We start from the raw sequence: 14,362 nt of genomic DNA, 5'->3' as shown, positions 1-14,362 counted from the left end.
GGGGGGGGGGGGGCGGAGTAGGGGGGGAGGCTGTTGTGCCAGCCAGGAAGGCGGAGAAGTGGGCAGGTCAGGAGGCTTTGGGAGGCAGGATGGGAGGAGCTGGGGGAGAGGCAGGTGTATCAGCCAGAGGCCTGGCTCAGGGCAGCCCCGGGCCTGAGCTGACCTCTGGACGCCCACCTCCCGCCCCAGGGAGACGTGTGGATCTGCATGGAGCTCATGGACACGTCTCTGGACAAGTTCTACCGGAAGGTGCTTGAGAAAGGCATGACGATCCCCGAGGACATTCTGGGGGAGATTGCTGTGTCTGTAAGTGGCCTCAGGGCTGGGGCAAGGGCGGGGGGCGGGCTGGGAGTTCCAGGTCCATAGCCAGAGGCCCTGGCCTGGCCCAGCAGGCACGAAGCCCAGTCTGATGGTGGTGTCTTGGGCTGAGCTGAGCCCCAGTGTGGCCCTGAACCTGGGCACCTGCCCCCAGGGGCCCAGCGCCTCCACTCTGGGCCAGAGCCTTTGCTGAGGAAACCCTGCAGCCTTGGGCTCCCAGAGACACACAGATCTGGCAGCTCCAGGGCCTCTAGACCCTGTGTGCAACGCCCAGGCTCCTGGGGCATTTTATTTTATTTTTATTTTTTTTAAAAAAATACATTTTATTGATTTTTTACAGAGAGGAAGGGAGAGGGATAGTTAGTTAGAAACATCCATGGAGAAACATCATCCATCAGCTGCCTCCTGCACACCCCCTACTGGGGATGGGCCGCAACCAAGGTACATGCCCTTGACCGGAATCGAACCTGGGACCTTTCAGTCTGCAGCCCGACGCTCTATCCACTGAGCCAAACCGGTTAGGGCTCCTGGGGCATTTTAAATGGACTTAGTGTTCACAGCTTCCTCAGCTGACAGGCCCGAGGCAGCTCAGGGAGGTGCACTAAGCAGGGAGAAAGGGGGAGAAAGGGTCGCATCCAGAAGTTTGCCCTCCCCCCCATTTATCTATTTACTTACTTGTTCATTTGTATTGAGTTTATTAGGGTGACGTTAGTTAATAAAGTTATATAGGTTTCAGGTATACAGTTCTGCAGCCCATCTTCTGTACATTGTGTTGTGTGTTCACCACCCCAAGTCAAGTCTCCTTCATCACCATTTATTCCCCCTTCACCCTTTTCTACCCCCACCCCACTCCCTCTGGCAGTCACCACATGTTGTCTCTGTCTCTGAGTCTTTTCTTTTCTTGCTTCATCCCTCACCTCTTCCCCAGCCCCCAGCTTTTGAGGGTGAGCATTGCTCGAGGAGGTAGCAGCACTGGGCTCCAGCGTCCAGGCAGCAGAGCAGACAAGGAAATGGGTCTGGCTGTGCCGTTTGCTTCTGGCTGCGTCTGGGACTGAACATACCCAGCCGGGCGCTGAGGGGAAGAGCTCTGTGGGGGGGGGGGGGGGGGGGGGGGGGGGGGAGAAGCCGGGAGGCTGCCAAGGCTGGGTTTCACCCAAGAGCCTGGCAGGGAGTGGCCATGGCCCCTTGGGGGTCATGGGCCCAGATTTCTGCAGTGGTTTCCAGTACATCATTTCCTGGTAAACGTGTGGGCCCAAGACCCTGCCCACTTGGCTGGTGGGAGAAAAGCAGGAGGCCAGGTGTCTAGGGCAAAGGTCGGATGTGGGCAGGAGCCTGGGTTGATGGGGGCTGGGTGTGTGAGTAAGGGAGACGGGTGGGCACGGGTGGGCGGGGTTACTGCGCTGTCCTGGCATCACTCTGTTCTCTGTCCTGCGCACAGGTAGTGAGGGCCCTGGAGCACCTGCACAGCAAGCTGTCCGTCATTCACAGAGGTCAGTGCCCGCCGCGGCCGCCAGGGAGGCCCCAGGCCACCCCCATGCATGGTCTCAGCCCGTCCTGCGAGGTGGGGGGCCTCTCCCTTTCCAAGAGGAGCCTGCTGAGCTCAGGGAGGGATACGCAGGGATGTGTGTGCTGGATTCATGGCTGAGGCTCTCCCCGGCTAGGCTGCTGCACGTCTCCGGCCATTTTCCTCTGTCTCCACCCAGAGCCAGTCCCAGCCACTTGGGTGATCCACCTCGCCCCACCCCCCAGGTTTGCTGAGCTCCGAGCCAGGACTAGGCGGGCTGCCAGCAGCTGACTGGCTTTGTCTGGACCTATTGTTTGCATATTGCTCTGTAGCTACTCTTCCATGAGTCTGGCAGTGGTTCTCAACCTGTGGGTTGCAACCCCTGAAAATAGATCCTGCATATCAGATATTTACATGACGATTCATAACAGTAGCAACATGACAATTATGAAGTAGCAACGAAGATAACTTTATGGTTGGGGGTCACCACAACATGAGGAACTGTATTGAAGGGTCGCGGCATTAGGAAGGTTGAGAACCACTGGCTCAGAGTTTACACCATGTAACCCCCACTCTGGGAAGATCCAGGATGCTCCCCCTCCCCTCCATCCTGGAAAGTTCCCTTGGCCCTTTCTGGCTGGTCCCCTTCACCCCACATCCCCCAATGCTCCTCGTCTGACCCCACCCCCCAACATTGGTTTGTCTTGTTCTTGAACTTCATGTCCATTGCCTCCACGCCGTGCCTCTGTCCAGCCTCCTTCCCTTGGCCTCATGTTTCTGAGCTCCCCAGGCTGTGTAGGCTGTAGTTCCTTCCTGCTCATTATTCTTGGTGGTTCTCTTACCAGGATGTGCTGCTTCTTACAGAGTTAACTAGACTAAGCCCTTTGGCCCCTCTGTGGCCTTCCCCACTGCAGCTCAGCCCTGCTGACAGGTCAGCATGGAACCTTCCAGACCTTTCTCTGGGCGTTTCTATTCCACCCAGGTCCTGGAGGCAGCTCATGGGGAGCAGGGGGTGCATTTGCTGAGATTGCCCACTGTGCAGCCTGCTCCGGACTGGCGGGGCGGGGGGGAGGGTGCTCTGTGTTCGCCTGCAGACCCGCCCCTGTTGTGTTAGCTGCTGCCCTGAGCCTCCTGTGAACCTGCTGGCTCTTGGGTGTGGACACTTGGGTGGCTTCCGGGTCTCACCCTCAGTGGTGACTCCCGCACCCCAGCCTGAGAAGACATCAGAGCTAGAGGCTGAGCTGGGAAGGGTGCGGCTGCATAGACAGGAGGAGCCTCCCGTCCACAGGCTGAGGACGGCACTGGACGCCGTCGGGGACGGCAGCGAAGCCCTGGCTTCCTGTCACTCGGGGCCAGTGGCTGGAGTGCATCCTCACTGGTCGTCCCCAGCTGTGGCCTGGGGCTCGGGCAGAGCCTCCTGGAGCCTCGGTCCCTCACACGCTCCCTGGCCCTGCAGTGTCTGCCCAAGCGGCTGGGGTGTGGGGGGCCCCTAGGCTGAGCAGCTCTTTTGTTCCCGCAGATGTAAAGCCTTCGAACGTCCTCATCAACAAGGAGGGCCACGTGAAGATGTGTGACTTCGGGATCAGCGGCTACTTGGTGGATTCTGTGGCCAAGACGATGGATGCCGGCTGCAAGCCCTACATGGCCGTGAGTAGCCCTAACCCCCACTCCTGGACCACATGGAGGGTCCTCTGCCCCTCAGAGGTGGCGCCACCACCTAGCCTGCCCAGGGCCTGTCCCTCTGGTTAGCAGTCCTGCCTTGGAGCACCCATTTGGAGGACAGATTTTATGGACCCCCACGTGGAGGTAGCTCAGGGGGTCTGTGCAGGCCCCCCCGCCAGTGTCCTGAAGGTGCTCTTCTCAGTCCCCATCGGGGCACCTTTGAGGCAAGGGTTAGGCTTCCACCATATGACCCTGACCCTCCCTGGCCTCAATTTCCTCATCTGTCCCCGGGAGGCGGGGTTGGATGAGCACTGACCCCTCAGTTTGGGGCCAGGGGCTCAGGCACCCCTGTGCGGGCCCCTCCCCATGGAGGGGTGTTGATGCCTCCCTGGTCCTTCTCACAGCCCGAGAGGATCAACCCGGAGCTGAACCAGAAGGGCTACAACGTGAAGTCCGATGTCTGGAGCCTCGGCATCACCATGGTACCCGGGCTGGGCCTGCGGGCTGGCGGGGGCCAGGCAGGGGCACACGGTCGGGGAGCATTTCGGGGGTCGTCAAATAGTTCAGGCCCCGGAGAAAGTGTTGGCTTCACTCTGAAACGTGCCCCAAATGACGGTATAATGAAGGGAGTGCCCTCGGTGACGTTGACCCCTCCCTGGGGGTGAGCCTGGGGCCAGGGTTGGGGAGGCTAGAGAAGTGTCAGGGTCATTGGAGGTCTTAGATTTTACTGGTGCTGCAGTTGCCATAACCCTCCTCATCACTGTATGATTGTAATTTTATAACCTGTGTCTGTTCACAGTGACTGAGAATCAGTCATTTTGTCAGACAAAATGGAGGAACTGGTGATACCTTCAATGTTCCTTAATGCTACAGTTAAACTCTTCAAAAAAATATTTTTATTGATTTCAGAGAGGAAGGAAGAGGGGGAGAGAGAAACACCCATGATGAGAGAGAATCATTGATTGGCTGCCTCCTGCACACCCCTACCCTGGAGATCGAGCCCACAACCCAGGCATGTGCCCTGACCGGGAATCGAACCATGACCTCCTGGTTCATAGGTCGATGCTCAAGCCCTGAGCCACGCCACCAGGTAAACGGTTTCCTGTTTGAGGTGGAGAGGAGCACCCACAGGCCAGAGGTGGACACTGGTCCTGCAGTGCTCACTGCTCCTCTGTGCTCAAGGCTTTGCTTTGTTTGTTTTCCAGTTTGTTGAGCTCCTTAGAGAGGAGGACCAGGAAGGGAGGGCCGGCCAGGGTTGGACGTGTTTCCGTGTTTCTGATGATCAGCTCTGGGTGGCCTCTGGGCCCTTCTCTGGCAGCCCATGCAGGGCCTCGCTGCTGCTTATTGGACTCAGTAGACATTTTAGGAGCACGGCCTGAGTTTGTCCTGTGAACACACACAGACACACACACACACACACTCACACTCACACACACACACTCACACTCACACACATCATACTCACACACATACACTCATACACACACTCACTCACACACACTCTCACACACACACTCACACACACACACACACACTCATACTCACACACTCACACACATACACACACACTCATATACTCACACACACACATACACACTCATACTCACACACATACACTCATACACACACTCACTCACACACACTCTCACACACACACTCACACACACACACACACACTCATACTCACATACACACACATACACATACACACACACACATACACACATACTCTCACACACACACATATACTCATACTCACATACACACACACACACATACACACACACTCACACTCACACACACTCACACACACACTCATACACTCACACACACACACACACACTCTCACTCACACACACACACACACACTCTCACTCACACACACACACACACACTCTCACTCACACACACACACACACACTCTCACTCACACACACACACACACACTCTCACTCACACACACACACACACACTCTCACTCACACACACACACACACACTCTCACTCACACACACACACACACACTCTCACTCACACACACACACACACACTCATACTCACACTCACACACATACACTCATACACACATGAACAGTGCCTAGCACATTGTAGGGGCACAACTGTTCTTAAGAGACCGGCATTGCTATCTCAATCTTTATATTGACAGTGGATGCCAAGGTGCAGAATGTTCAACTTCAGTGTGAAGAGGTCAGGAAAGACTTCAAAGATAAATCGACATTTGAGTTCAGTCTTGAAAGGTAAGAAGGAATTTTCCCAGGTTGGTGAGGACATACACATACACACACACTCACACATACACACATACTCTCACACACACACATACACTCATACTCACATACACACACATACACATACACACACACTCACACATACACACATACTCTCACACACACACATACACTCATACTCACATACACACACATACACATACACACACACTCACACATACACACATACTCTCACACACACACATACACTCATACTCACATACACACACACACTCACACATGCACACATACTCTCTCACACACACACTCACACACACACACTCACACTCACACACACATATACACACTCATACACACGCACTCATACACACACACATACACACTCACACACACACACACACACACACACACACAGAACCACACCCACGCCCATTGCGCTGTGCATAGCCTCGTCTCAGGGTGTGTGTGTCTCGGCTGGAAAGGGGCCGTCAGCCTCATGGGAAGGCTCTTTCTTAGCACAGCAGGTGGCGAGCTGTTGGGTGCCGGCTGCCAGCATGAGCGTGTGTTTGAGTTGCGGCCTCTGCTGTGCATCACGCCTGCCGTTGGGACGACTGTGCAGTTTCAGGCGGGGCCTGTGTGGACCTGATTTGGTGTTTTCACTTCGGCCGTGAAAATTGAGCTCAGAGTTGGTCATAAGCTGGCCAGTGTGTTCTACAGTGACTTCCTGCCAAGGCAGCGAGGTGTGAGCGAGGGGCTGGCCTGGGTGCAGAGCGGGCCCCAAAGCCATGTGCAGGGAGCCTAGGTCCACGCCCAGCAGGATGGACAGACCTATGGCGGCCATACATCCAGGGGGTCAGGGAGAACCCACGATGGGGAGAGGAGAAGGTTTCTGGAGGAGGAGGCTGGGAATGGGCCTTGCAGGGGGGGAGGGGTGTGTGGGGGCGATGGAGGAGGAGGCTGGGAATGGGCCTTGCAGGGGGGGAGGGGTGTGTGGGGGCGATGGAGGAGGAGGCTGGGAATGGGTCTTGCAGGGCGTGGGGTGGGTCGTGGGGGCGATGGAGGAGGAGGGGCTGCAGACTCCACACCTGACGGGCCTGGAGCAGGTGTTGCTGGGAAGGAGCGATTGAGTGTGGGCCTCGGGGTCTGACATCTCCTCTAGGGCCTTGGGGAGATGGGTAAGAGTGTCTTTCGCTTCCACCTGCCGCCTCTGTAGCAGCAGCTGCTCAGATCCGGCAGAGGTGTTAGAGGGACATTAGGGAGCCGTGAGGGAGATGTTTGGGGGGCAGTGACCTGTGACCAGCGAGCTGCTGCCGGTCCGCATCCTGTGCCTGCTGCTGCCTCAGGGACAGGTGACTTGGCTGCAGCTCTGTGGGTTTTTCTAGATTAGCTGGAACCTGGGTTTTTATGTGAAATCGTCTGAATTCAGGTTGTTTGAATATCTGAGGATGGTCAGCTCGTCACGCTCAGCAGGCCCTCCTCCACGAGCCGTCATTGCTGCTGGGTGGTTGGAGCCGCAGCGGCTGGGTCCACCTGGCTTTAACCTTTGGCCCGGTGTCATGGGTCAGCCCTGACTGGCCTCGAGGCCCTGGCCACCTGCCCTGCTGCTGATGCAGAGTGACAGCACCCCCGTCCTCCCTGCAGATCGAGATGGCCATCCTGCGGTTCCCCTACGAGTCCTGGGGGACCCCCTTCCAGCAGCTGAAGCAGGTGGTGGAGGAGCCGTCCCCTCAGCTCCCGGCTGACCGCTTCTCTCCGGAGTTTGTGGACTTCACTGCCCAGTGGTGAGTGCAGCGCCCTGGCCGGACAGCGGCCGCCCGCCTGGCACCTTCTCCCTCAGCACATAGCCCCCAGCAACATCACATCCAAACCCAGAGGCAGCGCTGTGCACCCGGGAAGTCTGCCATTGGTCCTCGGGGGTTTCAATACAGTCCTCCCGACACGGACAAATCAAGGGAGGCCGAGAGAAAGCAGCTTTTCAGACTGGAGTAGCTCCACCTGGCTTTAACCTTTGGCCCGGTGTCATGGGTCAGCCCTGACTGGCCTCGAGGCCCTGGCCACCTGCCCTGCTGCTGATGCAGAGTGACAGCACCCCCGTCCTCCCTGCAGATCGAGATGGCCATCCTGCGGTTCCCCTACGAGTCCTGGGGGACCCCCTTCCAGCAGCTGAAGCAGGTGGTGGAGGAGCCGTCCCCTCAGCTCCCGGCTGACCGCTTCTCTCCGGAGTTTGTGGACTTCACTGCCCAGTGGTGAGTGCAGCGCCCTGGCCGGACAGCGGCCGCCCGCCTGGCACCTTCTCCCTCAGCACATAGCCCCCAGCAACATCACATCCAAACCCAGAGGCAGCGCTGTGCACCCGGGAAGTCTGCCATTGGTCCTCGGGGGTTTCAATACAGTCCTCCCGACACGGACAAATCAAGGGAGGCCGAGAGAAAGCAGAGCTTTTCAGACTGGAGTAGCATGAAGAAAGGCACGTTATTGGTGTCTGGAACTCCACAAGCTAAGGGTGCCCACAGGAGCCTTATGAAATAGTGCTTGAGGAACGGAGACGGGAGAGGCACAGGCAGGCCGCGGCCGTGGTCTGCCCACAAGGAGGTAGAACGCGTCCCAACTACGGGAGAGCTGCGTGGAGATTCAAGTGAATTCTGGCTTACTCTTGGCTTATGAAAACGTTTGAAAAATGAAGTTACAAGCTGTTCAGAAGTGAAAGAGTAAGAAAATGACATGTTAGTCTCTGTGTGTTATGAGTAAAGAGACACTCAGAGGGAAACTCACAGCCTTTACTTCTCTTGTTAGAAAATAAGACTGAAGACAAAGGCTCTACAAACAGCCACCATCCTCCTGACTCCTTGCACTCAGGGCTCCCTCTCCTGGGACCTGTGATAAGGAATTTCCCTCCTGACGAAGGACACCAAGGATATGAGTGCTAATGGCAGCATTTTGGTGTCATTTCAATAGGAGGTTCACTGGAAATTCCCTAGATCGCTAGAGAGACAAGAAAGCTAAACCCCAGAGGCAGGGAACTTGGCCTGAGTCTGAGTCTGCACCTGTGGGTCCCCTCCATCCGCAGGAGCTCCCGGAACAGTCCGCCGCTCCTTCTTCCCTGAGCCCGGAGCATGTGTCCCCTCGCTGCCCAGGCTCAGGGACTTGGCTGGCCTGGGGGGCTGGACCCCCTCCTCCAGGCCAGCCTGACTCCAGCCTGCCCTGCTCTCTCCTAGTTTGAGGAAGAACCCTGCGGAGCGCATGAGCTACCTGGAGCTGATGGTGAGTGGTGGGGGCAGCGCTGGGTGGCTCTCTAGGGAGGGAGGGGGGCTGCGTCCCCAAGCACAGGTGAGCAGCTCCTCGGGCTGGCCCTGCAGTCATTCATTCAGGTAGCCCACGCTGAGCCCTGTGGAGGGCACACAGGCAGGGCCACAGGGGCCGGGTGGGGAGGCAGGTGGGCTGTTTTATCTGAAGGCATCAGGGAAGGCTTCTTAGAGGAGGTGACATTTGAACTGGGCCTGGAAGGATGAATAAGGACTTACCTACGATGGAGCGGGCATTCCCCGTTGATGGCTAGTGGGGGGCCCAGGAGGCAGTGACTGCTGTCCTAACCGAGAGGGCTTTCTGGGGCAAGTCCTAGGAGGATGCGTGGGAGTCTGCCCGCAGGGAGCACACCAGGCCTGGGCTGGGGGGGGGGGGAGCCCTGCTCGCACCTGAGGGCTTCTCTACCTCCCCCTGCTCCTGAGGGGTGATCGGGGCAGCAGCCACTGCTCGCACCCACTGACAGCGCTGGCCCCGCTCGCACCCGCTGCTGGCACCGGCCTCAATCACTCCGTGCGTGGGAACGGCGGCAGGAGCAGGGCTGCTGGCAGACCGGGGACCGGGGGCTATGGCAGGAGTGGCGGGGGGGGGGGGGGGGGGGGGGGGCGGGAGCACCTCTCCTCATGCCTTGTCCTGCCTCCCCCAGGAGCACCCTTTCTTCACCTTACACAAAACCAAGAAGACAGACATCGCTGCTTTTGTGAAGAAGATCCTGGGAGAGGACTCGTAGAGGGGCCCCCAACCCAGAGCCCTCTGCGGGGCGATGCTTGCCCACACCCATAAGCTACTGCCACTGGCCGTGGGCATCCTGGGAGGACTCGAGGGGCTGGTCCCAAGTGCCAAAGAACCAGACTGTCAGGGCTCCCTGCGGCCCTCATGGGCCTACCAGTGCCTCTGTCCTGCTGCTTCAAGGACCCCAAGTCTTCAGCCCCCAAGACCCTGGACTTGTGGGGACCTGGATACCCCCAGATGTTGCCGCCCCTCACAGAGAAGGCAGCCGGCACCTGTGCACTGCCTGGCCCCGCCCGGATGCCTTCAAGTTGTATATTTTTCTACTTCTTGACTGAATGGACTTTGCACACTTTGGCTCAGGACTCTGTGCTGGGTGGTGTGGGGTGCGGACGGGTGAGCCATGTGGACCTCGAGCCCCCTGAGGGAGACCCAGCTGCTGGAGCCCTCGCCGGGCGCTGCACGCAGGCCTCCCGGGACCCTGTGGCCCAGCCCCTCCTGTCACATCTACTAGGGGCGTCGTTTCACTTTTTTTTTTTTTTTTTAATTTATCCTCTTTTTCCCTTTTGCTTTGTGGGTTTGGCTGGGTTTTTATTGCTGTTGTTGTTGTTTGTTTTGCATGGTGTGGAGCCACATACGTTTTCTGCCACCCCCGGGGGCCAGCAGCCAAGACTCACCTCTGCTCGGGTGGCTCTAGGAGGTTGGCCTCCAGTCTCTGCTCAGAGACACTCCTCGGGGCTGGCCTGGCAGGCTATAGATTAGCTTTTCATAATATGTGTGTGTGTGTGTGGGTGTGTATATACACACATATACATATATGCTTTTTTTTTTTTAAGAAAGGACTACCTGTCCTGGGTTCTGTCCCTGATGGGTGGGGGCAGTTACCTGTTTGCTGTTTTAATAAAAAAAAAAAAGTGGATCCGAAGGCGGCGTGAGACTGTCACCGTGATGAGCCCACGCCTCGGGAGTGCCTGTGGCCACTGGAAGGACCCCTGCCCTGGGGTGGGGCTGGGCTGTGTGGTCGGGGGAGGGGGTTGCACCAGGGCCCCGGGGCGGTGCTGAGAGGCCGGTCCTGTGCTGGGTGCTGGGCGGAGCAGCAGACACAGGCCTGACCGCTGGTGGGCCTGACCCCTGGTCGTGGGAGAGCGCTCTGCCGATGCCCTCCCCTGGATGCTGTCCGCTCACGGAGGTGGGATGTTGTCTTGGGCTACGATGTTGTCCCAGTTTCTGAAAAACAGGCCCAGAGAGCTGAAGTGACGCGCCCCAAGCACCCAGCTGGTAATGGTGAGAAGCAGCTTGGAACCAGGCCGTGTACCCTGGGAGGGGAGCTCGAGGGAGGCCTCGTTGCCAAGGTCCAGTCTGACCTGTGGTCCTCGGGTCTGGGCTGGGCGGGAACTGCCATCACCACCGTCAGCAGCAGGAGTGACTGCTCACGTGAGCACAGCTCGCCCTTCGGCTGCTGTGCGGCTCAGGCAGTCGGGCAGGAGCAGGTTGGTCCCTGTAGCGCTCGTGTCCGCCTTAGCTGCTTTCTCTCGGTCCACACCCTTCGTGGGGACAAGGCAGGACCCAAGGGCTCCTCCCAGTTTAGCAAAGGGGCTCAGACTCCAGCTGCAGCCCCAGGTCTGGCTTGTTGGGCGGGAAGGGGTCACATCTACCCCCCCCCCCTCCCGCCCAAGTCATCAGCCAGGAGGGTCAGCCCACCCACATCTCAGGGTTGAGAATGCACCTCCCTAGTCCTCCAGGGGAACTCAGGGCATCTTCTCTGGGGTCCTCTCTCCTCTACCTCAGCGCCCCTGTCCTCAGGCCCCCACCTGTCCTCAGCACAACCTGGTGCCAAAGAGCCTCCAGTCCAGGACAGCCTTCTGCCCACTAACCCTTCCCTGGCACACACTGAACACTTGAAGGCACGTCTGTGCTGCTCCCTCCCAGCCTCCCTCCATGATGAAGGCTGTTCTCACCTTGGGGTCTTTGCACAGACTGTACCCCCGGCCTGGGACCCCTTCCCCCAGGCCTGCCAGGCTTTGTCCGAGTAGATCTGACTGCCACTGTGCTCGCTCAGCCTTTGTTAATGAATAAAACATACAACAAAGCAGGAAGGCGTGAGTGAGTCTAAAACCCTGTGTGTGTGTCGTCCCACCCACATGCCCAGGGCAGGCCACCGAACCCCAGGGCGCGTCCCAGTCGCTCCTGCAGCCACCTGGAGACACCAGACGCCGACTGGGATCCCCGTGTCCCCTGAGCCCTGCCCACCAGGCCTCCGAACACCCCATGGCCAACTCTTACCTCCCTCGCCCCTCCCACCGCCACCTTCCCAGGTTCCTGGTGGGGATCCAGGGGGTAGAGTCTGGGGCTTTGCCCTTGCACCTCAGCCCTGGGTCCTGGCTGCCCCTTCCCCGCCTCGGTGCACAGGCCCTGCTGGGAGCTCTGCTGAAGCAGGGTGACAGGTCTGGGGTCTGGTTCCCCACAGACACTCCCGGCACAGCCTCTCCTGTGTTTACAGAGAGCCTTACCGTTTCAAACAACTTCGTGGTTTGCAAAGCTCAAGGCTGTTTACAAAACAATTTACAAAGTAACTTCCAGTTTGCAACGCCCTCTACAGGGTTAAAGGGCACTTTACCGTTTCCCAGGTAGCTCCTGGCCGAGCACTGGCTGCGGAGAAGCCGGAGAAGGCGCTGGAGTGGGCAGGGCCCTCCGCCCAGTGTCAGGAGCTGGGAACGGGCTCAGTTGACTGGAGCCCTCGCTCTCACAGGGGACGTCCAGGCACCACGGCGGGAGGCCAGTGTGCAGATCGACTGACATTCACAAAGCACCTGCTCCGGCCGCAGGCCCGGGACAGTGATACGGCCCATGACGCGTCCCGGCGCCCGCCCTGCGCTCGCACCCATGGCGGGCCTCCTCCCCGCCTGAGGCTGAGGGCACAGGCACAGGGCTCTCCACCACCTCAGACAGCAGGGGCTGGATGCTGCCTGTCCCAGGCCTGAGCTTGGGGGTCTCAGGACTGACAGAACGGAGAACTGGGACCTCTGGTGGGAGAGCCTCGCGGTCACAACGCCCCGCAGGCCTGGGCCAGAGCGGGCAGCTGCCCTTGCAGCCTCCTTAAGTCAGCTCAGCCTCTCCCCTCTCAGACCCTCTGTGGCTACTCCCCCCCCCCCCCCGCACCTGTCTGAGGGTCCCCCAAAAACGCTCACTCCAGCTGGGCCTCAGCGACCACCCCACCCACCACACTCCACTTGCTCTGAGCCTTGGCCCGGGCTAGCCTTGCCCCAGGGCCTTTGCACTCCTGTCCTTGGTGCCCAGGATGCTCTCCCTGCTCAGGTGCTACCTCCGCACAGAGGCCCTTGACCACCGCTCACCCATCACTCGTCCCCTCGCCTTGCTGTGTGCTCTTCACACTTAACTTGGTTCGCAGTCATGTTAACAGAGCCGCTGGCCAGGGGACTGCTCGCACCTCCGTGCTCAAACCTGTGCTCAAACCTCAGAGGTTCAAAGCCACAAAAGAACCTTTGGGCTGGGCCTAATCTACTCTGTTTCCCAAAAGATGCAAAGAAGCCCAGCTGGTGTGGCACAGTGGTTGAGCGTCGACCTATGAACCAGGTCATAGTTCAGTTTCCGATCAGAGCACAGGCCTGGGTTGCGGGCTCCATCCTCAGTGTGGGGCGTGCAGGAGGCAGCCAATCCATGATTCTCTCTCATCATTGATGTTTCTATATCCTCCCTCTCCGGCCTGGGTTGCGGGCTCCATCCTCAGTGTGGGGCGTGCAGGAGGCAGCCAATCCATGATTCTCTCTCATCATTGATGTTTCTATATCTCTCCCTCTCCTTTCCTCTCTGAAATCAATAAAAGTATATTCTTTAAAAATGCAAAGATAACAAGAAAGCAGTTCTGACCACTGGGCTGATGACTACCCGACAGAAAGTGAGAACGTGGTTTAGACTTGGCATCACTGCGCTGTGTGACCTGCACGGACAGAAACGCCTTCCTCCCTCACCCGCCTCTGTCCTCACCAGAGCCTCCCTGGGATTCGGCCTGAATCAGACGCCTCCAACAGCTCTTCTTATTGATCCCAGTACATGCTGCTTCTCACTCTGACAGGCCTGGTATTTTTAGGTTCTTATCTGCTGACCAGCTCCCCCCTAGTCTGGGACGGGCTCTCCCGGGGCGGGATGAATCTGTCTGTCTTGCTCAGTCTGGCACGAAGGGGCCACGGCAGCGGAGACTGCCAGCGCAGGGGAGGCGCCCTCGGTCACCACCGTGGAGCCCAGAACCAGGGCAGGGGGCCCAGAGCAGACCTGCCCGGAATGTGCCAGGCCGGGCTGGAGGCGGTGGAGGGCCCCAGGCGGGAGGCACCCCAGGAGCAGGGCAGAGCCGCGCTGACTGACTGGACCCTGCGCTCAAGCAGGGAACCACCGGGAAGGCCGCACCGCCAGCAGCCCCGACGCTGGGACCTGATCCACCGTCCAGGCACCGGCAGCCGCGCCGCCTGCGGGCAGGGCTCCGGCTCTCTGACTCCAAGTCCCAGGGACTGAGATGGAGGGCTCCTGCCCGCTCCATGTTTAAGCCTGTCTGGTACCTCGGGGGAGGCGGGGCAGCCACCACCTG

The 14,362-nt window shown here is 58.7% G+C and overlaps 1 protein-coding gene across 7 annotated transcripts in view; it reads left to right on the top strand.

The window, feature by feature from the left end:
- MAP2K3 (mitogen-activated protein kinase kinase 3) overlaps positions 1–11,851 on the top strand; it is a 41,907-nt gene extending 30,056 nt beyond the window's left edge. For 6 of the 7 annotated variants that reach the window (XM_014542816.1, XM_014542818.1, XM_014542817.1 and 3 more), the window contains 7 exons: positions 190–306; positions 1,757–1,808; positions 3,342–3,469; positions 3,889–3,966; positions 7,375–7,514; positions 8,949–8,994; positions 9,680–11,851. In XM_014542816.1, coding sequence (XP_014398302.1) covers positions 190–306; positions 1,757–1,808; positions 3,342–3,469; positions 3,889–3,966; positions 7,375–7,514; positions 8,949–8,994; positions 9,680–9,763 — 645 coding nt within the window. In that variant the 3' untranslated portion in view covers positions 9,764–11,851. The remainder of the gene's footprint in view (positions 1–189; positions 307–1,756; positions 1,809–3,341; positions 3,470–3,888; positions 3,967–7,374; positions 7,515–8,948; positions 8,995–9,679) is intronic. The other variant, XM_014542819.1, reaches the window with a different exon arrangement.
- Positions 11,852–14,362: the final 2,511 nt, after the last annotated feature.

This window comes from Myotis brandtii, unplaced genomic scaffold (assembly GCF_000412655.1).
Source record: "Myotis brandtii unplaced genomic scaffold, ASM41265v1 scaffold314, whole genome shotgun sequence".
Lineage (NCBI taxonomy): Eukaryota > Metazoa > Chordata > Mammalia > Chiroptera > Vespertilionidae > Myotis > Myotis brandtii.
This window is presented reverse-complemented; position numbering and strand designations above follow the sequence as displayed.